The 25,993-nt window shown below is 50.7% G+C and overlaps 2 protein-coding genes and 1 pseudogene across 2 annotated transcripts; all 3 read right to left on the bottom strand.

The window, feature by feature from the left end:
- Positions 1-1,404, bottom strand: LOC149324481 (uncharacterized). The gene has a single exon (XM_089565493.1). The coding sequence runs from the start codon at positions 1,402-1,404 to the stop codon at positions 1-3; it is 1,404 nt and encodes a 467-aa protein (XP_089421619.1).
- Positions 1,405-14,403: 12,999 nt separating this feature from the next.
- LOC149324480 (uncharacterized) lies at positions 14,404-15,970 on the bottom strand. Its single transcript, XM_089565477.1, has one exon. It carries the CDS (start codon positions 15,922-15,924, stop codon positions 14,518-14,520), a length of 1,407 nt encoding a protein of 468 aa, XP_089421603.1. The 5' UTR covers positions 15,925-15,970; the 3' UTR covers positions 14,404-14,517.
- A 7,573-nt stretch (positions 15,971-23,543) lies between these two features.
- On the bottom strand, positions 23,544-25,153 carry LOC149324479 (TNF receptor-associated factor 6-like; annotated as a pseudogene).
- Positions 25,154-25,993: the final 840 nt, after the last annotated feature.

Below are 25,993 nucleotides of genomic sequence, written 5' to 3'. Positions count from 1 at the left end.
TTATGATTCAAATTCGAGCCGGAGGTGGAGTTTGTTGTTTTCGATCAAGCCACCTTTGTTCAACTCGTAAACCGCTATCGGACTACGAGTGGCCCCTAAAAACAAAACTTCTTTACTAAACTCAGGAAGGGGGCGTTTTGGGAGTGGATAAACTGGTCTTCTTAATGTTAGTTGTTTTGTGCAGTCGCAAGGGTTGATGAAAACTAGCTTAACCTTCTTATCCATGGGCCACTTAATGAACTTATCGAACAATCCTTCGATTATGTATACACGAAGCCAAACAAGCCCACTGTCAAAGCATAGCCTCGGAACTACCAGGTATCCATAGTGGTAGCTAGGCTGGCCATCGTTGCCTGTGAAGTATTCCGAATGCGCAGACGATTTCCTGCACAATCCATTCCAGTCATCTATGGTCCATTCGTACGGGACAGATTTGCTAAGGACATCTCTGCTGATCTTGAGAGACGCTACGGCCAGTAGTTCCAGAGCTTTCCCCTCGTCCTCTACCAACGGCGCCTGCTTTTTAGCTGCTGACACCTCCGAAAGTGAAGATCCGGCATCTCCAGGCGTGCGGTCTTCACAAAACGCTTTTACGACTCTGTCCTCCAAACTCTGCACGTTCCGCTCCCAACTCTCGCTGTTCTCTTTCATGGTCCGCTGGATCTCAGCCAGCGCGTTTCTGACCTCTGCAGTGACTTCGCGGCGGTGTTCAGCTAATCCTTCCTCCGCTTCAGTCCTCAGCTCCGAAAACCTGTTTTCCAGGGCTGTCACTGCGTCGGCTATGCTGGTGCACTGGGCCGCCACGCTTCCATCGGTCTCGGGGAGTAGACGGTCCTCGAATGAATCCATCTTCATGCGCAGGGTAGCATTTTCTTCCAATATTTTTTCCAGCGTTCCTTTGACCTCCATAACGGCGTTGGAAAAGTTATCCTCTGATGCTTGTCCGAGTGCGCGCGGCTGTTCACAGTCGCACTCCCGATGCTTCGTAATGTCTCGGTGTAAGACCCTCTCGCTGCATCTCGAGCAGCTCACGACGTGGAACTGGCAGTCATTGGCGAAGTGCTCCAACATGGCGGAGGCGACGTCCTCGGCGTCGCAACCGTGCTCAGCATTCCAGCAGCGTACCTTGCGGCCGAGGATAGTGTCCCTGCCGAAGGTCGACCACACCACATCTTCCTCCTGTAAGGGCTCTTTGTCCAGTGGGCAGTGGTCGCGTTTTTCACCGACGCCGTCGTAACAGGACTGGCAGAGGAGGTGAAGACAGGGTAACATGGCCGCCGATGGAGGAACGAGACCACAGACACTGCAGACTCTATTTGACGGGAACGGGTTCACGAAACACGTCGGCCGCCAGTCGAGGCCGGTGCCGGAGCCGAATACTGTCTGAGCGCTTGCGGGCGCCATGGCTGGAGGAAGGCAGTCAAGTGTCCTCACATGCAGCGATCTCGCCCACCGTCGACTGATGCTGCAGTCTGCGTGCGCGACTGTTATCACGCTTTCCGCCGTGCTTATCAAAGCAGAGGAGGGGCGCAGAAACAGGAAACACCCGACCGCGAATCTTTGCGGGCGGCAGCCAACGGATAGGCGGAATCCCAACGCGTCTGCAGATGGTCAATAAATCGAAGAAATTATACCTACCCCGTTTACTTGATAAGAAAGGCGACGTTCTTCTATAGTCGTTTTTACGTCTCTGGGGCGACTCGGGGCCCACGTGAGCTACGAGAGTAAAGTTAGCTTCGTCGGCGTGTCTTAAGAACGGCCACGGAATGGCTAGCGACATCTGGTAAGCACTCCGATAATCACAAAATGGTGCCAAAATAGGAATGGAAAATGCATTCAGGAGAAAAATACTGTTACCTAAGGCACCGCAGTGGAAGGAGGCGCTTCTGGGTGTAAACTGCGCGGATAACAGAGTGAGCCTGGCAGGCTGTTAGATTTCTGCATATCTTTTCTTTTTTTGTGTGGGAAAGCATTGTCGTCCTCCTAACCTGGAAAATGCCGGTGTGTGGTGAAGCCTGTGAGGTTAGTTACGTGGTGCTGAAAGTGGGGAGAAATAAGCGATTCAGTGTTTGGTAATGAATATTCTTGTTTGAGGGGGTGGGGGTCATTAATGACAATGGCAATGCTAAACCGCTTTATTCTCATGGTGTTCGTGACAAAGGCCGTTAGGTGAACTGCCTTTAGGGTGAAGGCCTTCCCTCTAAAGGCCTATGTTCAAGGCCCTTTGGTAAAAGGCCGTTGCGGTAAAGGCCGTAAGGTCAAATGCTTTTGACCCACCACGGTGGCTGAGAGGTTAAAGCGCTCATTTACCCAGCCAGAGTACCCGGTTTCGAACCCGACCGCGGCCGCCGCGTTTCGATGAAGGCGAAACGCAATAGGCGCCCGTGAGCTGTGCGATGTCAGTCGAAATTATTCCGCAGACCTCCACTACCGCACCACTTTCTTCCTTTTTTCCTTCTTTCTTTCTTTCTTCCTTTCTTTCTTTCTTTCTTTCTTTCTTTCTTTCTTTCTTTCTTTCTTTCTTTCTTTCCTTCTCTCTTTCTTTATTTCCTTCTTCCTTTCTTTCTTTCTTTCTTTCTTTCCTTCCTTCCTTCCTTTATTCCTGCCTTCCTACTTTCTTTCTCTCTCTCTTTCTTTCTTTATTTCACTCCCTCCTTTATCCCTCCTCTTCCGGCGCAGTTCGGTTGTCCACCGAGATAAGTGAGACAATTACTGCGTCATTCCCTTTCCTCAGAAACCGAAAAATGCTTTTAGTTCAAATTCCTTTATGCTTAAAGCCATTAGTGTAAAGGTCTTTAGGTCTACAGATGCATTCGCATTGACAGCACATAAGAACCTCAAGTGCCCGTCTTAACCTTTCTGTCTTGAAAGCGAGAGCTGCGAAATACAGGGAACGTTTGCTAAATGCGACTAGATTAAAATTGTAGTCAGGCCTGTGGACGACACTCCAATCGAGTTTAAAAATTGCGATTTGAATGCACGTGTGTGCAGCATCCGTTTAGTGACTTTTCCAGGTGGAGGCCTGCACGGTCCAGGCTTCGATTCAGCAGGGGGTCATTAGAGTGCCACCACATTGAATTCTTCTGATCAACGCTGTAGAGTAACTTGTGCCTTGTGCAGATTACCTCGTGCTCGACGGTACACACCCTTTTGTAAGTGTGAAAACACTACTCCGATGGATAAACCCCGAAGAAGATCTTGCGGTGTGATTGTGGCAAGTGAAACGAATAAAGCAAAACAAGTGAAATAAATACCAGCGACTGGGATTCGAACCCGTGGTGGCGCAAACCGATCAACTTCGCTGGCTACTGCGCGAGAGCACCAGGCTATCGGTGTAGCCGAGGACACCTCGTGTTGAACTGCAACGCATTCTCGTGCTGTGCATTGCGCATCGTTTTCTTCCCCAATTAATACTACTATAAAACTAATGTTCGCGCTTTTCTTCTGACCCAATCGATAGTTTGTGCATTGATTCGCAGCAACAGGACGTTCATATCTTCAGCCACAACGGCGCACCCTAGAAAGCCGCATACACACTTTTTCAATTTATTTTCTCCTCTTTCTGTCTATCCAGTTGGCGCCACAAACTTTTATCCCGGCGTCACCTTACAGCGTGCATGGAGAATATTAAACTCAGCCACGGTGTCGTTTATTGATGCATCGCTTATGTATAGATGCCTTTTCTATCTTGATGCAAATGGCTCCTAACAAGAGCCTTGCATTTGCCTTCTTTCTTTTGCCAAGCATCTTCGCCGTGTTAACTCGCGGCTCGCTTCGACGCGTGATAACATGCGCGGTCAAATGCGTGCATTCATTTTGTTTACTTCCAAAGGTACAGCGTCAAGGGTCCCCGTTAAGCGGAAAAGGTGGCGCCAACTTCTGTGCGTCCGGCGTTGTTGAGTCGCGAAACTCCGGATTGGTCGAAAAGGCCCGACGTCACACGCGGTGGTGGTGAAAACTTTTATTTTATGAAAAAGAGTTTGGGAGCCACAGAGTGGCCCCGCTACGTGGTCGGCGTCTCTAGTCCGGGACACCGCATGACGAGGCCCCGTCTCTCGCCCGTTTCACCAGAGCCCTTTGGGACTCAAGCGAGGAGCAGTTGAGGACGGCAGTCTCCCATGCCTCTCTGGAAGGGGTAGGGGAAGGGGGAAGGTGGGGATTTTGGGTACATGCCCACACCATGTGGAAGATATCACAGGTCTCCCCACAGTGTGGGCATCGCCCATCCGTGTTAGGATCGTAATGTTTTATTATTGCAGGACAGAGTAGAGTACCTGTCTGCAGGCGCCTTAAAGTTCGCTCCTCCGTCTTACTCAGCCCTTTTGCCGGGGACGGAGAAAGGCGGTGGTTGTCGCTATAATGTGTTAATATTTCCCTGAATCGCAGCAGCGGCTGGTTAGTCTCCGAGCCAGAAGAGCTGGGATGAGGAGCCCGGTGAGTAAGCGCTCGGGCAGCCGCGTCAGCGGCCTCATTACCTCGTAAGCCCTGGTGGCCAGGAGCCCAAATGATTCGTTTAGGTGTTGGATCAGTGGCAGTCCGTCGTAGAATACAAGCAGCTAAGGGGGAGATCTCCCCTGCCAAGTAATGTTCACATGCTTTTCGGGAGTCCGTGATGATTATTCTCGAATTGGCGTGGGCGGCAGCAAGCGCTATCGCTACTTCCTCGGCCCGCATTGAATTCGGGGCTCGAAAGGAGAGTCCATCAACGTGCATTTCCTGGTGAACGACAGCGGCCGAGTAAAATCCCGTGGGCGATGGCCCTGCTACGTCTACATAGTATACACCGGGTCGGGAGCCGTGTTGTCTCTCAAGAGCCCGAGCCCGCTCTTGTCGTCTGTTTTCATGCATGTCGGTGTCCATGTTACGGGGGAGCGGGGAGACCCAGAGCATATGGCGCCATAGTACTGGGATACGCTCCGCCTCCTCTGGAGTGCAGTCGTGTTGGATGTGTAAGCGGTTTAGCAGGCGGCGCCCAGGAGCCGTCTGCGTGAGCCGCGTGTATTGGTTCACAAGGTGGGCCTCCGGCAGCTCCTGGTAGGAGTTTAGCACCCCCAATGCCTTGAGTTTGGCATTAGAGGTAGCCACCGGGAGATCCATGGCTCGCTTAGTTGCCTTGCGGATGATGGCGTCTATTCGCGCCTCGTCTTGCTTAGTAGTGCGGAGATATGGCACGGCGTAGAGGATCCGGCTAGTCACGAAGGCATAGACGAGCCGAAGCGCGTCCCTGCCCAGCAGACCACCCCGGTTGTTGGAAACGCGGCGGATCATGCGCCCTACCTGTTCGCCTACTCTCTTGAGTTTCGCAATAGTGGAGTCCGGTCTGAGTCTCTGGTGAATGAAAAGGCCCAGAATACGGAGCTCCTACACCTCTCTAATAGGACCTCCTGACAGAGAGATGTGTATTGCTGTCCTATCCTTTGGGTTCGCTCTGACATGCAGAAGCTCTGATTTCGCTGGAGCACATTGGAGCCCACAGTCATTAGCATACGCATCGACTATGGAAGCAGCCTGCTGAAGGCGGTCCTCCATGTCCCCAAGGCTCCCCTGAGTGGTCCAAATTGTAATATCATCTGCATATAACGCGTGTTGAATGCCTTCCACCCTGGCCAATTGGCTTGGGAGGCGCATCATAGATATGTTGAACAGGAGCGGTGATAACACTGCTCCCTGAGGGGTACCCCGTGTTCCCATCATGTAAGGGCCGTATTCCTCGCCCTCAATCCGAAGAAAGGCCTGGCGATTAGACAAGAAATCTCTTACATACGCGTGGGTCCTAGCCCCACAATCGGTAGAACTCAAGTTGGCCAGGGTGCTTCCGTGTTTCACATTGTCGAAAGCCCCTTTCAGATCAAGGGCGAGGATGGCTTTGTCATTGTGTTGCATAGTTGTGGGTCGTATTACATCCCTGTGCAGCTGGAGAAGGACATCCTGTGCAGACATGTGAGGGCGAAACCCGAACATAGTGACTGCAAAGAAGCCCTTACTCTCCAGGTATGGAGAGAGGCGATCCCGTACCATCGTCTCCATAAGCTTGCCCACACATGAGATCAGTGATATGGGCCTCAGGTTGTCCGTATTCACGGCCTTACCTGTTTTAGGGATAAACGTCACAAGTGACGTTTTCCGTTCGGGAGGGAGTGGACGCCCGTCCCAGATCTGGTTGATGTATTCTAATAAATGAAGGTAGGCTGAGTCCGGTAGGTTCGCCAACAGGTTCACTGTTATGTGGCCCCGTCCCGGAGCCGTACCCCGGCGCATTTTTGCTAAGGCCGCCTTAAGGTCGTGCAACTCAAAAGGGGCATCGAGTGTTTCATTAGGCCTGCCAGAGTACATGTACTCTGGCCCAGGCGGGTCCTCCATACGACAGAGATATCTGTCGCACAGAGTGTCCGCAAGTTGCGCCGTCGTACCTTGGAACCCTTGCAGAGCCCTCCGGAGCTGCTTTTGCGTCTCCCCTCTCGTTTGGGAGGGGTCGATTAGACTGCGAAAGAGACGCCACGTCCCCTTCGAGCTCATCTGATGAGCTGCGGCGTCGCAGCGCGCTATGCAATTTGAATCTGAGAGCTCGGCAGCATACGCTGCAGCCTGCTCTGAGAGTTTGGCTATGCGGTCGCGTAATTTGCGATTAGTTTTCTGCTTTTTCCACCGTTTAGTTAAGCTCCGGCGCGCCTCCCACAAATGCAGGAGGTGGGTGTCCACTGCGGGGATCTCTTCGGTGGTTTGTAGTGTTGTGACGTGTTGTTTCTGAATGTTGTATATGTGGTTAGCCCACTCCGCGTAGCCGCCGGAAAATAGTACGGGAGGGATAGTGTGATTCCGGAATTTGTGCCAATCGGTCAGCTTGGCCTGACCCCATTTTTTGCGCACTGCCTTTGCCTCGAGTGTAATCCGGAGAAGGAGGTGATCGCTGCCTAGAGAATCTCCCAAGTTCTCCCAGGCAGCCGCTCTAGCATTTTTAACGAGAGAAAGGTCTGGACACGTGTCGCGGGTTACCGAATTCCCCACTCGAGTGGGATACGCCGGGTCCGTGAGCAACGTGAGGCTGAGGGTGGAGATGAGCTCCGCCAGCTTACGTCCTCTTGCCTGTTCGAAGTGATAGCCCCAATGAAGGCTGGGAGCATTGAAGTCTCCAACGATCACTAGAGGCTCTTTGGCTGCCAATTTTATCGCGCGAAGGAAGATTTCATTGAAAGTTACGCGCGGCTTACGAGGAGGGCAGTATATGTTGAGGATATGTATTGGCGGGTCGCGGCGTCTGAGAGGCAGTACTCGGACCATTGTATATTCTTGCTCGGTACTCAAGTCTAAGTCGACCTGAACCACAGTGTAAGCCTTATTCACCAGGATGCACGTAGAGGGGCCCCCCTGAAAGGTGCTGTAGCCTGATAATTTAGCGTCTATGCCGGGCTCCTGCAGGGCAATGAGCGCCGGCATGTCACCTAGGGACTGCAGGTAGAGCTGGAGGTGTGACCTCTTTTTCCAAGCTCTGAAACCCCTGCAGTTCCATTGGATGATCTGGAATTTTTTCAAAATTTTTAGCATTCCTATTACATCTGCTAGCCATCTTGTTGTATTTATTTAAGGGCGATCGGATTAGCTCTGGCCGGGAGCCGGCGCAACCCCAGTGAGGGGCCGCACCGACCCACCAGCTGCCGAGCCTGAACCATGTTCCTCCGCTGCCTGGCGGGAGGCTGTCTTACGTTTGAGGTGAGGGGTATCGCAGCATGTGGCGTTCTTAATTTGGGTGCTGACCCAGGGCTGCACGGCTTTGAGGACCGAGTCAGTGACCTGGGCCATAAGGTCGGGAAGTGCTTGCGTTAAAGCTGCCTTGAACATGTCCTGGAAGGACTCGCGGACTGCCGACATGATTTGATTCGGTAGAGCCGCCACTTGCTCCTCCAGTTGCTCGGTTTGGCGCTGCAGTGCCTCTAGGCCGGCAACGCGACCAGTAGATCCAACAACCGTGTCCTCGCTCTGCCGCGAGACGCTAGTGGGGCAAGATGTTACGGATGATCCGTCATCCTCGTCGTCTGGCTCAGCTTCTTGCATTGGTTCGGATGACCCGGCCTGTTTCGCCTCTAATTCCTGAATTTTGCGCGCTAGAATTTGGTTCTGGCGCCTGAGCTCCTCTACCTGCTGCTGTAGGGCGGTTTCGGTAGGGGAGGGACGGGTAGGTGAGGGAGGGGTAGGGGGCCCGGAGACTGCCCTACTCCAACTGCTCACCTGTGGTTGGACGGGTGCCAAGGGCGGGAAGTCCCTGGCGTTGAGGACCGGGGGCACCGCCTGGGTCGCGGACTTGACTGGTTTCGATGGCCCGGCTTTGGCCTTGGTTTCCTGATCAGCTGGCGCTTTCTTGGCCTTGGGCGGAGGAGCCTGCTTGGGCCCCGTCTTTGTCTTCGATTTGGATCCTGATGGGGAGCTGGGTTTGCTGGCTTTCCGGAACCGCCCGGCACAGCCAGGAGCTCCGGTAGGGTGGTCGCCTCCGCAGATGAGGCAGCTCGGAATACAGTCATGTTCCGCCGGGCCGTCAGGAGTGGCATCGGGAACCTGGACTCCGCAGCGTTTGCAGCGCCCCGGCTGCGGTCGCGGGCACGCATCGGCCCGATGGCCCACTGTGCCACAGCGGTGGCATGCAGGCACTGTTTTCTTCTACAGGCGAACAGGGAGCCGTTCGTAGCTGTACAACACCGTCCGTGGCACCTTAGTCCCCGCGAAGGTGATCACCGCAACCGGGGTTCCCCCCAGCTTGCGCACAGACACCACATTTGGTTCCGCACAGAGTTTTCTTTTAACACTTTCAGATGTTTCGTCAGGCGAAACACTCACGACGCCGCGACAGAACGCACCGGAGAGTTTGGGGTGTCCCCGGAACGGTAGCTCGCGTTCCCCAACCCGCAGCACAATATCCCGGAGTAGCTTCTCCGCGGCGTCGACTGATTTCAACGCACATACTAGCAGGTTTTGGTCCCAAACAGGCCACACCGCAAGTCCTGCATTTGCGTCGTCCCCAAGGATGCTGCGGATTGCAGCGCCGGCTTGTCCAGGAACAAAAGTTGCTCTTAGGTCGACCGTGTTTCGCGGTTTCAGCACCACGACGATGTCGTCTTTTTCGATACGCGTCGTGTACTGCGGCCGCCACCGGGGTTGCTTGGAGCGCTTCGAGGCTGCGTTCAGCGCACTCCCGCCCTCCGTATGCGTAGAGCTAGCCGGCGCCCGTTGCTGGGTGGCACCAGCACCAGCGTCCCTCGATGCCGCCGCCGCGTTCTTCTTTCCGCGCCGGACGCGGACCATATCTTCAAGGTAATCGTCCTCGGTTGGTAGAGGATCCTCGCCTTGAGTCGTACCCTCGGATTGGTTGGTATCCATCGTTACGATCCGCAAGGACTGCGGGTCGTACCCGGTGACTTGATTTGGAGCCGCTGGAGCCGAGGGATCCCCGACCGGGGCCATCGCAGGCCCCGGCGCCGTTAGGCTTAGCACCACCGCGGCGTGACGAAGACTTGAAATGCCCGAAAAGTGGTCAAAAATTGGCCCCACCTTTACAAACGTGGTGTAGACGGGTGCCGCTGAGGTTCCTGGAGACGATGGTACCAGGCTTGCAGGGGGAAAATTTGATGTATCGCAATTGATTGCGATCTATCAGGGAGCCGACGCGGCAAGCGACCGCTCCCCACAGCGTTGTAGACTGCCACACGCGGAGCGGTGCAATTGGAAACTGATTAAAACAGTACATCAATTGTCATTTAGTTGTCGCTACAGGAGTCAAGCTTTATTACGACGTGCAAATATATATTTAAATTAAAGACCGCTGGAAAAAAAAATCAAAGACAGGTTCGTACGGCTTGGTGAAAGCGGGCTGTTACCGATGTATTGGCGAAGGTAGTTCCTACAAAGGACCAGAGTGACGTCATCACTTTCTAATATTGGGCCGATTGCCTCAGCTGCTTAGGATATAAGCCATCATGTCTTTCACACAACGCGGCTGCTTGCGACTAATACTAATGAGCATGTCTGATTAGAGAGGTCGTAATTAAGGGAGTAGTGACTAGCTAATAGCAAAGTGCACGTCGGTGACGGGCGTTTGTAAGCCAACAACAGCCAGCCTGTCTTACCGGACAGTGGTCTATGACGTGATCTTGAAACATCAGTAGGCCACGTGATCGGGTAATGAGCTAATGAGCTCAAGTTTGTGGGGACGCTTTCGTCCCCTGCGTTCGCTTTCCCTCGACGCGCTAGTTCCCTGTGGTTAGCTCCTCCGCAAAGCACTCCTCTCGGTTCGGTGACTTTCCACTAACAGGGGAGGGCGCTCGCGTCGCAGCGACACCAGCGCCACGGATGGCGTTTTGCTGCGCGCTCGCGGGGAGCTACGGGGTCTCTTCTCCCTCGGCAACGGGAAGCGAACGGACGTTTCGCTCGCAGCTTCGCTCTTCGTCGACGGGCGCCTCTCGGTCGGAACTTACTCCCGCCGAGCTCGTCCCGCTCGACCTCGGAGTTTATCCCTTTGCCCTCGCGTGGGCGGACGTTCGCTCGTAGCCGTGCTGGTGAGTCGGACATCCTAGATTCCTCAGTGTATTTTGTTGCTAGCTGGCGTTATTGTTGCTATAGCAATAAATGCCTTGTTTGTGTCAGCCAGTGTGTCGTTCCTTTGTTCCCGTAGAGCACGGCCCGCCGTGGTCGGCGTGCGCTCAGTAGCGTACGCGACCACGGGGTGGGGTGCGCGCGGTTTTGAACTGAGTCAGCCGCGCTTAAACGGGGAATACGCATTTATCTCCCCCTTTTTAACCCCACAAGTTGAGTCCCTTACCGGACTTGCTGGAAGTACTTACTATTAGAACATTTGCTAGAAGACTTACTAGAAGTCGCTTACTAGAAGTAGGGCCGCTTACTACAGCGTCTGACCCTTAAAGGCGTGGCTTAAGTCTACCCCAATTTCGTTAAAGCACCCCCGGTATGTCCTGTACAGGATATGGCATAAGCAAGGCCGATAACATGAACCACTCTTTCCTAGAGTGATATCGCGCTTTGTCTTGCCACCACTCGCAATTTCGCCACTTCTACGAAGGAAAGACCCACGCATAGTTTTTTTTTGGTGCAGAAAAGACTATGCTACCTTTTGAATGTTAGCCACTTCCTTGAGGTTTAGACGTGAGACACCTTTTACAGACATGCCGTAACTTCAGGATTCGCCTGGGTTGCGCGCCATCTCCACATTTCGTCTTTTCGCTCCCACATTGGGCGAGATATAAGGAAGAAAAGTTGTGCAAGGCGCTCGTGGGGCGTCACGATAATGCAGATATTTTCTTATCCAAAGTTATTAGTTGGCCCGGCTACTCCGATAGTACGTTGGATCTTGCAGCGACTCCTGACCTTGTGGCTGCCTGTAGGCGAGTCTCAATGCTTGGAGTAAAGAGTTGGAAGTGGCCAATGCGTTCGTAGCCTCCATTCTCTCTCCCATCTGTGTTACGCCTTTTTCTGAGTAACCAACACACTGCACACGGCGAGACTTCCGTAGAAAAGTATTTCAGATCTGCTTAGCTCAATGTGGTCCACTATAGATAACCGAGCTCATTCACTGCGATAGAACGCTGTTCGCAGCAAAGCCAGTTTGACACTGTGGATAGATGCAGTTGGATGTAGCGCTTGTCCGTCGTCTTTTTGACGTTTCTGTGTTTTCCGCGCTTTACGTTCACTATGGATTGCCAACTAACCCGCGCCTACGACTTACAAACCACGATTGACTGCCAAAAACCACCAGATTGTCTTTGCACCCACTTCTGTTATTGTGGCAAGCAATAACCCCTGCATACAAGAATGAAGGTTTCCCTCATAGCTTTTATGCAAGAGAGCAAGGCGGCGAGGCAGTGCGAAACGCTACTAAAGTTGGGAGCGCATACATTCATTCTATGTCCCCGCAAAGTGATGATTCAGAGCACATTTTCCATCTACATGTAATAGTTACATGGAAGAGGACGGGATGAACCATGGAATTTACCTGTCTATTCGCACTCAGTATACGCCCCCTGAACCTGGACAACAAATGGCGTGTAAGATGCTCTCAAAAAATCGCGTTAGAGACACCTTTAACCTGCACTGTTTACGTAGACTCCCATGAGCGCTGGAATCCCGTCTGCTACAAATATCGGGATACCGCGGGGAACACGAAAAGAAATTTTAACGCATATCCTTCGCAAAAAATTGGCTGTGGATTAACTCAGTTATGCCTGGATGTGCGTAGCGAGAGGTGCGGTTAATCTTATGGTTTAGCTTGGTTATTTCTGCGGTTACATCTTTATAGCGTAGCTTGGTACGCCGCAGTGTTTAGGTTTTGTTGTTACGTATCGTTAAGTTATCGTTACATTAAAGACTAGACATTTTTAAAGTTTTAAACTCATAGTTTTTCAGCGCAACGGCACACGCCCAAAGAAAAGAAGGAAGGAAGAGAAGAAAGACGAACACAACGCTGACCAAACTTCCGTCAATCTTGCAGCTTCACTTCTAAGGTGATGAAACCTTCTTTCAGCAATCCAATCCGGGAAGCGCGCAAAACATACCGCGCGTAGCCAGTCGGTGTATAACCTTATTTGTCTCCACAGTTCAGACATAAGAGTTTGCAGACGCGTTTCACATGCCCCCACGACGGCGGAACAGCACCAAACAAGGCACTCACTTCTGGAGGGGTCACATTCTTCTTAATGCAGAATCCCAGGAACCTAGCACGATACGTCGCTCTTGCAATGTTGGTCTGGAGCACATGCACATCCTGAAGAACAGACACACAGAGGAAAGGCGAGCCCGATGTATAAGAAATGTACTTCAGTGGAGTTAGTTCTTGGGCTAGTTGGTATACTTGATTTAAACTCATAGTTTTTCAGCTCGACGGCACACGGCCAAAGAAATGAAACAGGAAGAGAAGAAAGATGAACACAGCGCTTTAAAATCAAGTTTAAATCAAGTATACCAACTAGCCCAAGAACTAACTCTACTGAAGTACATTTCTTATACATCGGGCTCGCCTTTCCTCTCTGCGTCTGTTCTTCAGGATGTGCATGTGCTCCAGACCAACATTGCAAGAGCGACGTATCGTGCTAGGTTCCTGGGATTCTGCATTAAGAGTGTGTGACCCCCCCCCCCCAGAAGTGAGTGCCTTGTTTGGTGCTGTTCCGCCGTCGTGGGGGCATGTGAAACGCGTCTGCAAACTCTCAAGGTCCGAACTGGGGAGACAAGTAAGGTTATACACCGACTGGCTACGCGCGGTATGTTTTGCGCGCTTCCCGGATTGGATTGCTGAAACAAGGTTTCATCACCTCAGAAGTGGAGCTGCAAGATTGACGGAAGTTTGGTCAGCGCTGTGTTCGTCTTTCTTCTCTTCCTGTTTCTTTTCTTTGGCCGTGTGCCGCTGCGCTGAAAAACTATGAGTTTAAATCAAGTATACCAACTAGCCCAAGAACTAACTCTACTGAAGTACATTTTTAAAGTGTAACGCATTTATTTTCAAAGTCTTCATCTTGTTTCTCAATTGCCACAAAGACCACCCGATGGTCGGTGAAGTAGCAAGCAGCCGTCTCAATGCCTCCGACACAGCACTGGCGTCCGACCTGGCACGACATGGCAAACTAGACGACGAACGAACATCATATGAATCCACTCGCCAGGCTGCTTCGAACTTACGACGCTTCTCGAGGCGTGCGGCTCGCTCTTCCTGCGTCTCTTTGGCTCGCTGCCTCCTCTTCGTTTCGTTCCGACGAAGAAGCCTGGCTTCTTTCAGTCTCTCCGACTCACCTTCCATATCTGCCGACGAATCCCACCGAGGCGGCCCTTCTATATATTCGATGCAAAGCCGGCTCTTCCTCTGACGTCATGCCAGATGGCGCGGCGAGCGGAGCTGCCGGCTGCAGCGGTTGCTAGGCAACAGCTCAGCTCGCGATGTGGGCGCCAGCCACAGCGAATCAGCGAGAACAAAGCCAATGTAGCTCTCGCTACAAAAATATATCACGATTCCAGCCGCATAGTATCGGCCCTACCGCATCAAAAGGCATCGGTAGCGTTACCTGCTTGGCACAAATGTGCAATACACGCCAAACCAAATAAACTGCAGACAAACAAACAGTTTAATTCTTCATAATTAAGAACGCACGCATTAAAAAAGAAACAACCAGGAAGAACATCAAAGCAAGATCTCAGTATGTTACACAAATTTAAAAATCTGGACGCTCATGATAGCGTCGCACAGCAAATTAACAAGACTGGAATGCACCAAGAATAAACGCTCTTAGGTAAATACGAGGCAGCGGTGCACCAGAGAACACGTTACCATGGGCGTCCCGAAGGGGGTGCAAGGGGGGGGCGGTTGCCCCCCCTTGGGATTACGGATATTATTTATGCCCTAGTAGAAAACAACTACAAACCTACCGCCTCCCCCATCCCCAGACATCGGGTGCACCCCCCTGGAAAAAGTTCTGCGGACGCCCTTGCACGTTACACTATATATTTTTACGTCAAAATAAATCGCAAACCGATTTATGGTTCAAACTGAAGCCGGAGGTGACATTTGTTGTTTACGATCAAGCCACGTTCCTTCAATGCGCGGATCGTTATTTTCTCGCGAGAGAACCCTAGAAATAAAACATTCTTACCAAACTTAGGAAGGGGATCTTCGGAGAGTGGAGTAAGTGGGCTTATTAATCTGTGTTCTCTTGTCGAGTCGCAAGGGTTGATGAAAACTAGCTTGACCTTCTTATCCATGGGCCACTTAATGAACTTGTCGAACAAGCCTTCGATTATGTATACACGAAGCCAAACCTTCACACCGTCAAAGCATAGCCTCGGAACTACCAGGTATCCATAGTGGTAGCTAGGCTGGCCATCGTTGCCTCTGAAGTATTCCAAACGGCCAGACGATGTCGTGCAGAACCCATTCCAGTCATTAATGGTCCATTCGTACGGGACGGACTTGCCGAGTACGTCGCTGCTGATCTTGAGAGACGCTGCGGCCAGCAGTTCCAGGGCTTTCTCCTCGTCCTCTACCAGCGGCGTCTGCTTTTTAGCTGTTGACACCTCCGAAAGTGAAGATCCGGTATCTGACAGCGTGCGGTCTTCACAAAACGCTTTTACGACCCTGTTCTCCAAACTCTGCACGTTCCGCTCACACCTCTCGCTGTTCTCTTTGATGGTCCGCTGAATGTCAGCCAGCGCGTTCCTGACCTCTGCAGTGACTTCGCGGCGGTGTTCAGCTAAACCTGCCTCCGCTTCAGTCCTTAGCTCCGAAATCCTGTTTTCCAGTGCGGCTGTCACTGCGTCGGCTATACTGGTGCACTGGGCACCCACGTTCCCATCGGTATCGGCGCGTAGACGGTCCTCGAATGAATCCATCTTCGTGCTCAAGGCAGCATTTTGTTCCAATATTTTTTCTAGCGTTCCTTTGACTTCCATAACGGCGTTGGAAAAGTTATCCTCTGATGTTTGCTCGCGCACGCGCGGCGGTTCACAGTCACACTCCAGATGCTTCGTAATGTCTCGGTGTAAGACCCTCTCGCTGCATCTGGGGCAGCTCACGACGTGGAACTGGCAGTCATTGGCGAAGTGCCCCAACATGGCGGAGGCGACGTCCTCGGCGTCGCAACCGTGCTCGGCATTCCAGCAGCGTACCTTTCTGCCGAGGACGCTGTCCCTGCCGAAGGTTGACCACACCACGTCTTCCTCCTGGAAGGGCTCTTTGTCCAGCGGGCAGTGGTCGCGTTTTTCACCGGCGCCGTCGTAACAGGACTGGCAGAGCAGGTGAAGACAGGGTAACATGGCCGCCGATGAAGGAACGAGACCGCAGACACTGCACACTCTATTTGACGGGAACGGGTTCACGAAACACGTCGGCCTCCTGTCGAGGCCGGTGCCGAAACCGAACACTGTCTGCGCGTTTGCGGGCGCCATGGCTGGAGGAAGGCAGTCAAGTGCCCTCACATGCAGCGATCTCCCCACAATCGACTGACGCTGCCGTCTGTATGCGCGACTGTTATCACATTTTCCGCTGTCCTTATCAAAGCAGAGCAGGGGCGCTGAAACAGGAAACACTGTACTGCGATCTGCGCGCGGCAGCCAACGGATAGCGGAATTCCAACGCGTCTGCAATTTGTTGTCAATAATTTGAAGCAATTATACCTACCCCGTTCACCTGATAAGAAAAGCGACGTTCTTCGATAGGTCGTTTTTACCTAACTCGGGCGACTCGGGGGTCACAAGAGCTACGAAAGTAAAATTCGGTTCGTCAGCCTTTGTTAACAACGACCACGGAATGGCTGGCGACATCTGGCTCGCACTGCGAAAACCACAAAACGGCGCGAAAATAGGAATGGAAAATGCATTCAGGACAAAAAAACTCTTACCTAAGGCACCGCAGTGGAAGGAGGCGCTTGTGCGTGTAAACTGCGCGGCCAACGGAGTAAGCCTGGCAGGCTGTTAGATTGCTGCATAGCTTTTCTTTTTTAGTGGGAAAGCATTGTTGTCCTCCTAACATGGAAAATGCCGGTGTGTGGTGAAGCCTCTAAGGTTAGTTACGTGATGCTGAAAGTTGGGAGAAATAAACGCTTCAATGTTTGGTAATGGCTATTCTTGTTTGAGGTGGTGGGGGTCATTAATGACAATGGCAATGCTAAAGCACTTTAGGCTCATGGTGTTTGTGGCAGAGGCCTTTAGGTAAACTGCACTCAGGGTGAAGGTCTTCCCTCTAAAGGCCTATGGTCAAGGCCTTTTGGTAAAAGGCCGTTGCGGTAAAGGCCGTTAGGTCAAATGCTTTTAACCCGCCACGGTGGCTCAGAGGTTAGAGCGCTCGTCTACAGGGCCGGAATACCCGGGTCCGAACCGACCGCGGCGGCCGCGCTTCGATGGAGGCGAAACGCAATAGGTGCCCGTGTGCTGTGCGATGTCAGTACACGTTAAAGATCCCCAGGTGGTCGAAATTATAGACCTTATGCAAAAACTGGCGCCCCCTTGCGTTGACGGCGCGCGTTTCCGCCATGTTGGGGGCTTGCAGATACCGCAGTATATGGCAGTACGGGAATAGCGACGCGCACGTTGCCATTTATCGTCGTCCAAGATACCCAAATATTGCTCTGTACCTTGCTGTACTTAAAGAGGACTCAAGGATAGCCAAGGAAACAAGGGAAGAGTGCTAGCTTCGTGCACTTTTTTTATTTCTCGCCTGGAGCACGATGCGAGGCAGCGGTAAACCTCTTGCGTGTGTCGAGTGCTTTTCGAGAGTTAATAATTAGATCATAGACGAAGTCACAGCACAAATAACATTTGAAGAACTAAAAAGGCTAATAAGTGGGCTGTTTGCTTCTCTTGTATTTGCCGAGGAGCGCTCCTGCCTGCTAGCAGTTACGGCGCACTGCGTCGGTCAGCTAGTAGTTGCTCACACGGGATTAGTTTTGCGTCTGCCGCTCGGCTTCATATGCCCGTTTTTTTTTTTATCCTGAACCTTCGGTTTGCTTTTATGCAAGTGTTATGCAATCTGAAATTTGCGAAGTGTCACAGGCGAACGGATCCGCAACGGACCTTCGCGTAGCCCGTGTTAGTGACTTGCGTACGCAGTAGGCATCGTAAATCGATCATTTACCGTTCGTGGTCAGCTGTTCGATCGTCGCGTATTATGTGAAGATTGTATTTTCCAAGCGATTGTGTGACCCACAGTGCAGCGTCGGCAGTCATGGTCCGGCCATCACTTTGCCGAATACGAATCGTGGGGCGCAGAAAGGAGAGCAACACAGATGTTCATGTCGTTTTTTTTTATTTTAACGCGCCTAAGCTACACCTGGGCTATGAGGCGAGCAGTAGTGGATTGCATTGGATTAATTTTGACAACCTGGGGATCTGTAACGTGCGCTGAAGCCTCGATACAGTGGCGTTTTCGTTTTTCGCCTCCATCAGAAAAACGTCCTTCGGCTCAACAGCACAGCGCCTTAGCCACTGAGCCACCGCAACGTGTTGATTAGCTGGCTATGCTATCACCAGGCATTTTAGGATTTATGTAAATTTGAAAACACTTCATAACGTCCCTAATGCTCGACTGATTGTTGTTCTGACTTAATTTCAGATAACTATAACCTCACTGCAGCATGGTGCACGAAGTTATCTTGCAATTGTGCATTAAGCAGCAGTTTTCAAAAGCACATAACTACAAAATCTCTTCTTAGTTTCAATGTAATCAAGATGTGAAGAAAGCATGCACTGAGCCAAATGCATAAAAAATTATTTACAGGTATGCAGCATATTTCAGTGTGCGTTTTTCTTTTGCAGCTATCTTCCACTGCATCCCAGATGAGCTGAAGATGCGCAAAGCATGACTAATCACGTTAAAGCGAGATCCCCCGTTCAACATTGCGACTGCCCGCATCTGCTCACAGCATTTCACAGAAAATGACTTCCTGAAGAGCATAGCAAGTGGGCGCAGGATGCTAACTGACACGGCTGTACCATCAGTGTTTGCATTCTCCAAAACAAAGAAGACACGAAAGCCACCAAAAGCTCCTAAAGTAAAAAAAAACTTAAAATAAAAATAAAAACTTATCATAAAGCGACCGCACACTGTCCGCACCAAGCAACTATGTTGACTCCGTGACCACAAGCCCCCAACATGGCGCCGCTTGCTCGTTTCGGTTTTCTTCCGGTAGATGGCAGCAGTTTTGCATAAGGTCTATTCCGGAGCCCTCCACTACGGCACCTCTTTCTTTCTTTCTTCTTTCACTCCCACCTTTATCGTTCCACTTACGGCTCGGTTCGATTGCCCACCGAGGTAAGTGAGACAATTACTGCGTCATTTCCTTTCCCCAGAAACCAAAAAATGCTTTTAGTTCAAAGGTCTTATGGTTAAAGCCATTTGTGTAAAGGTCTTTAAGTCAACACATGCTTTCGCATTCACAGCACATAAAAACCTCAAGTGCCCGTCTTAACCTTTTTGTCTTGAAAGCGAGAGCTGGGAAATACAGGGAACGTTTACGAAATGCGACTTCATTAAATTGTAGTTATGCCTGTGCGCGACACTCGAACCGAATTTAAAAATGCCGGTCTGATTAGATGGCTGTGTAGCATTAGTTTACTGACTTTTCCAGGTGGAGGCCTGCATGATCCAGGCTTCGATTCAGCAGGGTATCATTAGAGTGCCACCATACAAAATTCTTCTGATCAACGCTGTAGAGTAACTTGTGCCTTGTGCAGATTACCTCTTGCTCGACGGTACACACCCTTTTTAAGTGTGAAGACCCTATTCCGATGGGTAAACCCCGAGAAAGATCTTGCGGTGTGATTGTGCCACGCGAAACGAATAAACCAAAACAAGTGAAATAAATATCGGCGACTGGGATTCGAACCCGTGGTGGCGCAAACCGATCAACTTCGCTGGCCACTGCGAAAGAGCACCAGGCTATCGGTGTAGCCGAGCACACCTCGTGTTGAACTGCAACGCATTCTCGTACTGTGCATTGCGCATCGTTTTCTTCCCCTATTCATAATACTATAAAACTAACGTTCGCGCTTTCCTTCTGACCCAATCGATAGTTTGTGCATTGATTCGCAGCAACAGGACGCTCATATCTTCAGCCACAACGGCGCACCCTAGAAAGCCGCATACACACTTTTTCAATTTATTTTCTCCTCTTTCTGTCTATCCAGTTGGCGCCACTAACTTTTATCCCGGCGTCACCTTACAGCGTGCATGGAGAATATTAAACTCAGCCACGGTGTCGTTTATTGATGCATCGCTTATGTATAGACAAGCGTCAGGCCGTGACGTCACGGAGATGCGGCGGCGCTGGAGTCAGCAGTGACTTTCGTTGTGTAGGCAAAAGCCGGTACCGTGCGCCTTGGGTATACCATGCTTGAGCGTTTTTGAACGTATTTTGCAATATTCCGCCGAGCTGTGGTGCGGGTGGTTGAACCGCAATGCTGAAGAAATGCAGCGGCACAAGTTTACACAAGTTTATCGCATTTAGATATGGGCCAAAGCGATGCGCAGCGGCCGTAGAGCGGGAAATGTTCGGCGATGCATCGGCTGCGCGGCTAGTATTGCATTTCTGCATCGAAATATAATAGTTTGCGTCTCTTAATCAGCATGTTTGCTCTTCAGTCGCGCGCTGAACAGTGAAAGAATCAACGTCTGCAGCTTGTTCGCGTTCTGTCGGGCTCTCATTATGAGAAGTCTGGACTCGACATTCCATGTGGGTGTGACCGTAAATTGTACGCAGCTGGGACCGTTTTCAGGCGACAATCACCCGCACTGCGTCCCGGGCATCTCTTCGCACTAAAAAAAAAGAAAAAAAAAACAGCTGCCACAGTCGCCTTCAGCATATTCATCGGGCCACTAAGCGCGACGTTTGAAGCAGCACTGTAGTCGGGTAGTAGGAATATACGACGCGTAGTTTTTTCTTTATTTTCGTTTCCACGAGCTTCAACTTGTACGTTTTTTCACCACCTATCCTAGAAAACAATTAAACGCGGCTAAGGTATCGGCAAAATCATGCAGTGTTATCTCCCATTTTACCTGAATTTTACAATTACTGGTCAATCAGAACCCGGCGAAAACAGCAAATACCAGACCAAAAACCAGTTATCAAGCAGAATAAGGCCTGCAATCCGAATAACTTAAAATATTTAGCACTGCAGAGCAAACGTAACTTCGTTGCGGCTCGAGGTAAACTTCTATCCATTCGCCTGTGCACCTCTCTTAAAGCCAAGCGAATAAAAAAGCATTTTTTCAGACATTACCAGTGAAGATCGCATTTGCATGACTCATTTAAAGTAACTGCATGGCTTCAGTGTCCAGTAGTTTTCGGCGTTCTCCGCACTGAAGTGGCTGTACGAAAGCAGGCACATCACAAGGTTCGTCATAAAAAAACTTGCCTCGCGTCGTGCATCCCGTCGTCCTTCTTGCACTTAAGGATCGGGTATGCTGTATCGCCCCAGATGTTGAGACTGCAAACCTGTATACCTCGTGCTTTCTCGGTTTCATTTAATAAGTCAACCTAGTCGACCGCCGTAGCCGCGCCGTTGCTGCCAAACATAGGAGCGCAGAAGGAAGCCTATGCAGCGCTTCGCCAGATAATTCCGTCTGGCGAACAGGTTGAAAACGTGCTGAACTGCTCTCCGGTCACCAACAGAAATGTTTCTAACCACAAGCGACGCGCACGCTTTGAAATATGCGCGCACGCGAGTTGGTTTCGAAGGCAGCATCGCTTGGCGCGGTGTAGGCATGCTACGTTTTTGCCTACACCCCGCGTCGCTGCCGACCGCAGCGCCACCTTTGTTTACAAACATGACGCTTGTCTATAGGTGCCTTTTCTATCTTGATGCAAATGGCTCCTAACAAGAGCCTCGCATTTGCCTTCTTTCTTTTGCCAAGCATCTTCGCCGTGTTAACTCGTGGCTCGCTTCGACGCGCGATAACATGCGCGGTCAAATGCGTGCATTCAGTTTGTTTACTTCCAAAGGTACAGCGTCAAGGGTCCCCGTTAAGCGGAAAAGGTGGCGTCAACTTCTGTGCGTCCGGCATTGTTGTGTCGCGAAACTCCGGATTGGTCGACAAGGCCCGACGTCACACGTGGAGCGGTGCAATTGGAAACTGATTAAAACAGTACATCAATTGTCATTTAGTTGTCGCTACAGGAGTCAAGCTTTATTACTACGTGCAAATATATATTTAAATTAAAGACCGCTGGAAAAAGAAATCAAAGACAGGTTCGTACGGCTTGATGAGAGCGGGCTGTTACCGGTGTATTGGCGAAGGTCGTTCCTACAAAGGACCACAGTAAAGCCATTCATTTGCAATATTGGCCCGATTGCCTCAGCTGCTTGGGATATAGGCCATCATGTATTTTACGCAACGTGGCTGCTTACGACTAATACTAATGAGTATGTGTGATTAGAGAGGTCGTAATTAAGGGATTAGTGATTACCTAATAGCAAAGTGCACGTCGGTGACGGGCGATTGTAAGCCAATAACTGCATGCCTGTCTCACCTGACAGTGCTCTGTCACGTGATCTTGAAACATCAATAGACCACGTGATCGGGTAATGAGCTAATGAGGTCAAGTGGAGTCCCTTACTAGACTTACAAGAAGTACTTACTAATAGAGGACTTCCTAGAAGACTTACTAGAAGTCTCTAACTGAAATTGGAGTCGCTTAATATTGCGCCTTACCCTTAAAGGCGGGGCTTAAGACTCCCCCAATTTCGTTTAAGCACCACCCGGCATGTCCTGTATAGGATATGGCATAAGCCAGGCCGATAGCACGAAAAACTCCTTTCCAGTGGCGGACAAGAGCAATGTCGTGCTTTATCTTTCAACCACTCGCAAAGGTCGCCACTTCTACACGAAGGAAAGATCCACGCATAGTTTGTTTGGTGCAGAAAAAATCAATGCTACCTTTTGACTGTTAGCCACTTCCTTGAGGTTCAGATGTGAGACACCTTCCACAGACATGCCGTAACTTCAGGATTCACCTTGGTTACGCGCTATCTCCACATTTCGACATTTCGCATCCACATTGGGCGAGATACAAGGAAGAAAAGTTGTGCAAGCCGCTGGTGGGGCGTCACGATAATGAAAACATCTTTTCTTATCTAGAACTGGTGGTTTGTCCCGCTATTCCGGTAGTACGTTGGATCTTGCAGCCGCTCTTGATCTTCGAGTAAACAGTTGGAAGTGGCCAAGGCGTCCGTCGTCTCTATTCTCTCTCTCGTCAGTGCTGCGGCCTTTTCTCATTAACCATATCACAATGCACACTGAGAAGTTTCCGAAGAGATTTAGTTCAGATAAGCTTTGGTCAATACGGTCCACTCTTAATAACCCAGCTCATTTACCGCGATAGAACGTTGTTCGCAGCAAAGCCAGTTTGACTGCCGAAAGCAACCGGATTGAGTATGCATCCCCTTCGGTAATTGCGCCAAGCAATAACCCCTGCATGCATGCAACAATAGAGACTTTCCCTCATAGCTTGTACGCTAGAAAGCCAGGTGCCGGAATTATGTGAAATGCTACTAGCGTTGTAAGCGCATGCAGTAATTCTATGTCCCGTAAAATGCCTACAATGATGATTCAAATGACACTTTTTCGGGCTGCAAATAATACTAACACGCAATCGCACGAGATGAATGAGGGAACGTGTCACTCAATTCCCACGTAGTAAACGCATCCTGAACCTCAACGACACATGCCGTGTCAGTGTCAGATGCTCTCAATAAATCGCATTTGGGACACCTTTAAGCGCACCCTTTTTGCAGATTCCCGTTAGCGCTGGAACCTTGACAGCTAGAAATGTGGGATTCAGTCCACCGCGAGGAACGGACAAGAAACTTCACGCATATTCTTTCCACAAAAAATATCACGATTCCAGCCGAGCAGTAAAGGTCCGACTTGATCAAAATGCATGGACAGCGTCGGCTCGGCTGTTTCGCATAAATGTTCAGGACACACCAAACCAAATAAACTGCAACCAAAATGAACCATTTAATATTTCGTTTTTCAGAATTCATGGAAAAACAAACAATCAGGAAGAACATCGAAGCAACTGGTCAGTATGTTACACAAATTACAAAACATGGACGCCCATGCTTCCTTCGTACAGAAAATGAGTCAAACTGGACTCCATCAAGAAAAAATGCGTTAAGGTAAATGCGAGGCAGCGGTGACCAAAAAAAAAAAACACGTTACACTCTCAGTTCACGTCAAAATAAAAGAAAAAGCGACTTATGATTCAAATTCGAGTCGAAGGTGGAGTTTGTTGTTTTCGATCAAGCCACGTTCGTTCAATTTGTCGATCGTTATCCCATCGGGAGTGCACCCTAGAAACACAACATATTTGCTTAAATCAGGAAGGCGAAATATTGGGAGTGGATCAAGTGATTTTCTTATTGTTAGTTGTTTTGTGCAGTCGCAAGGGTTGATGAAACCTAGCTTAACCTTCTTGTCCATGGGCCACTTAATGAACTTGTCGAACAATCCTTCGATTATGTATACACGAAGCCAAACACGCCCACCTCCAAAGCATAGCCTCGGAACTACCAGGTATCCATAGTGGTAGCTAGGCTGGCCATCGTTGCCTGTGAAGTATTCGGAATGCGCAGACGATTTCGTGCAGAATCCCTTCCAATCATCTATGGTCCATTCGTACGGGACGGACTTGCTGAGGACGTCGCTGCTGATCTTGAGAGACGCTACGGCCAGCAGTTCCAGGGCTTTTCCCTCGTCCTCTACCAACGGCGCCTGCATTTTAGCTGCTGACACATCCGAAAGTGAAGATCCGGCATCTGCCAGCGTGCGGTCTTCACAAAACGCTTTTACTACCTTCTCCTCCAAACTCTGCACGTTCCGCTCACACCTCTCGCTGTTCTCTTTCATGGTCCGCTGGATCTCAGCCAGCGCGTTCCTGATCTCTGCAGTGACTTCGCGTCGGTGTTCAGCTAATCCTTCCTCAGCTTGTGTCCCCAGATCCGAAATCCTGTTTTCCAGGGCGGCCGTCACTGCGTCGGCTATGCTGGTGCACTGGGCCGCCACATTTACATCGGTCTCGGGGCGTAGACGGTCCTCAAATGAATCCATCTTCGTGCTCAGGGCGGCATTTTGTTGCAATATTTTTTCTAGCGTTCCTTTGACTTCCATAACGGCGTTGGAAAAGTTATCCTCTGGTGCTTGCTCGCGTACGCGCGGCGGTTCACAGTCACACTCCAGATGCTTCGTAATGTCTCGGTGTAGGACCCTCTCGCTGCATCTGGGGCAGCTCACGACGTGGAACTGGCAGTCATTGGCGAAGTGCCCCAACATGGCGGAGGCGACGTCCTCGGCGTCGCAACCATGCTCGGCATTCCAGCAGCGTACTTTGCGGCCCAGGATAGTGTCCTTGCCGAAGGTTGACCACACCACGTCTTCCTCCTGCAAGGGCTCTTTGTCCAGTGGGCAGTGGCTCTGCTTGGCACCGGCGCCGTCCTAACAGGACTGGCAGAGGAGGTGACGGCAGGCCAACATGGCCGCCGAGGAAGGAACAAGACGGCAGACACTGCACATTCTGCTCGACGGGAAAGGGTTCATGAAACAAGTCGGCCGCCAGTCCAGGCCGCTGCCGAAACCGAACACTGTCTGGGTGCTTGCGGGCGCCATGGCTGGAGCACACTGTCAGGTGCAGCAAGTTCGAGCGTTTGTCTCACAGCAGACTGATAGTGTCGTCTGCCCGTCAGCGACGGTTATCAAATATTCCGTTGTTCTTATCACTGCCGGCAAAGGGCGTTGGAGAAAGAACGCTCGACTGCGAAACAATCAGCGCGGTATGCAGCGAAAGAGCCGATGACCACAGCTGCTCGTGTGGGATGCGCTGGCATTAATTAGAAATTACATTGTGTACTTCCGATTTTTCTGCGTAATTAACGCGACGGCTGTTAAAAGGTCGTTTTTAGCTGAAGCGCGGCACATGCACTTGGAACGGCCGAAAGCGTTTCGGCGATCACTCATGAAAACGGCTACGAAACGGCTAGCGACACCTGCTACGCAGTGTGAAAATCGCGAGTTGGCGCGAACATGTGAACGGAGACTGCCTTCAGCCTACTTTTACTGTAGCTCTTTATTACTGATGACGTGAAAAGACGAAGACTTCTAACAACTTCTTTGAGATCAATTTCTGCGCCCCCGACAATAATCCTGATTTAGGAGTAGTTGGCCATAATTTTGCGACTGCGCCAGGTATACATTTATTGTATAATAGTGTACTGAAACTACTGTGTCAGTTAAACGTGAAACTTTCCGCTTGTTCAAATACTGTTCACGTACTGTCGAGAAATTTCGGGTAGTCGTATTCGAACTTTCACAGACAACAGAAGACCCACAGTCAGATTGGAAAACAGATAACGTTGTTCCGGTCCAAAAGAAAACAGTCTTCCCTCTCTCCTTTCTGATTACATTTCCAATTCTCTACTTAGTACAGTAGCGAGCAAAAAATATTAGCACAGATCACTGGTGATC

The sequence above is a fragment of the Amblyomma mixtum genome, unplaced genomic scaffold, assembly GCF_055824585.1.
Source record: "Amblyomma mixtum isolate Tamu unplaced genomic scaffold, ASM5582458v1 scaffold_29, whole genome shotgun sequence".
NCBI classification, from domain to species: domain Eukaryota; kingdom Metazoa; phylum Arthropoda; class Arachnida; order Ixodida; family Ixodidae; genus Amblyomma; species Amblyomma mixtum.
Note: the sequence above shows the minus strand (reverse complement) of the source record. Positions and strands in the feature narration are given on the sequence as shown.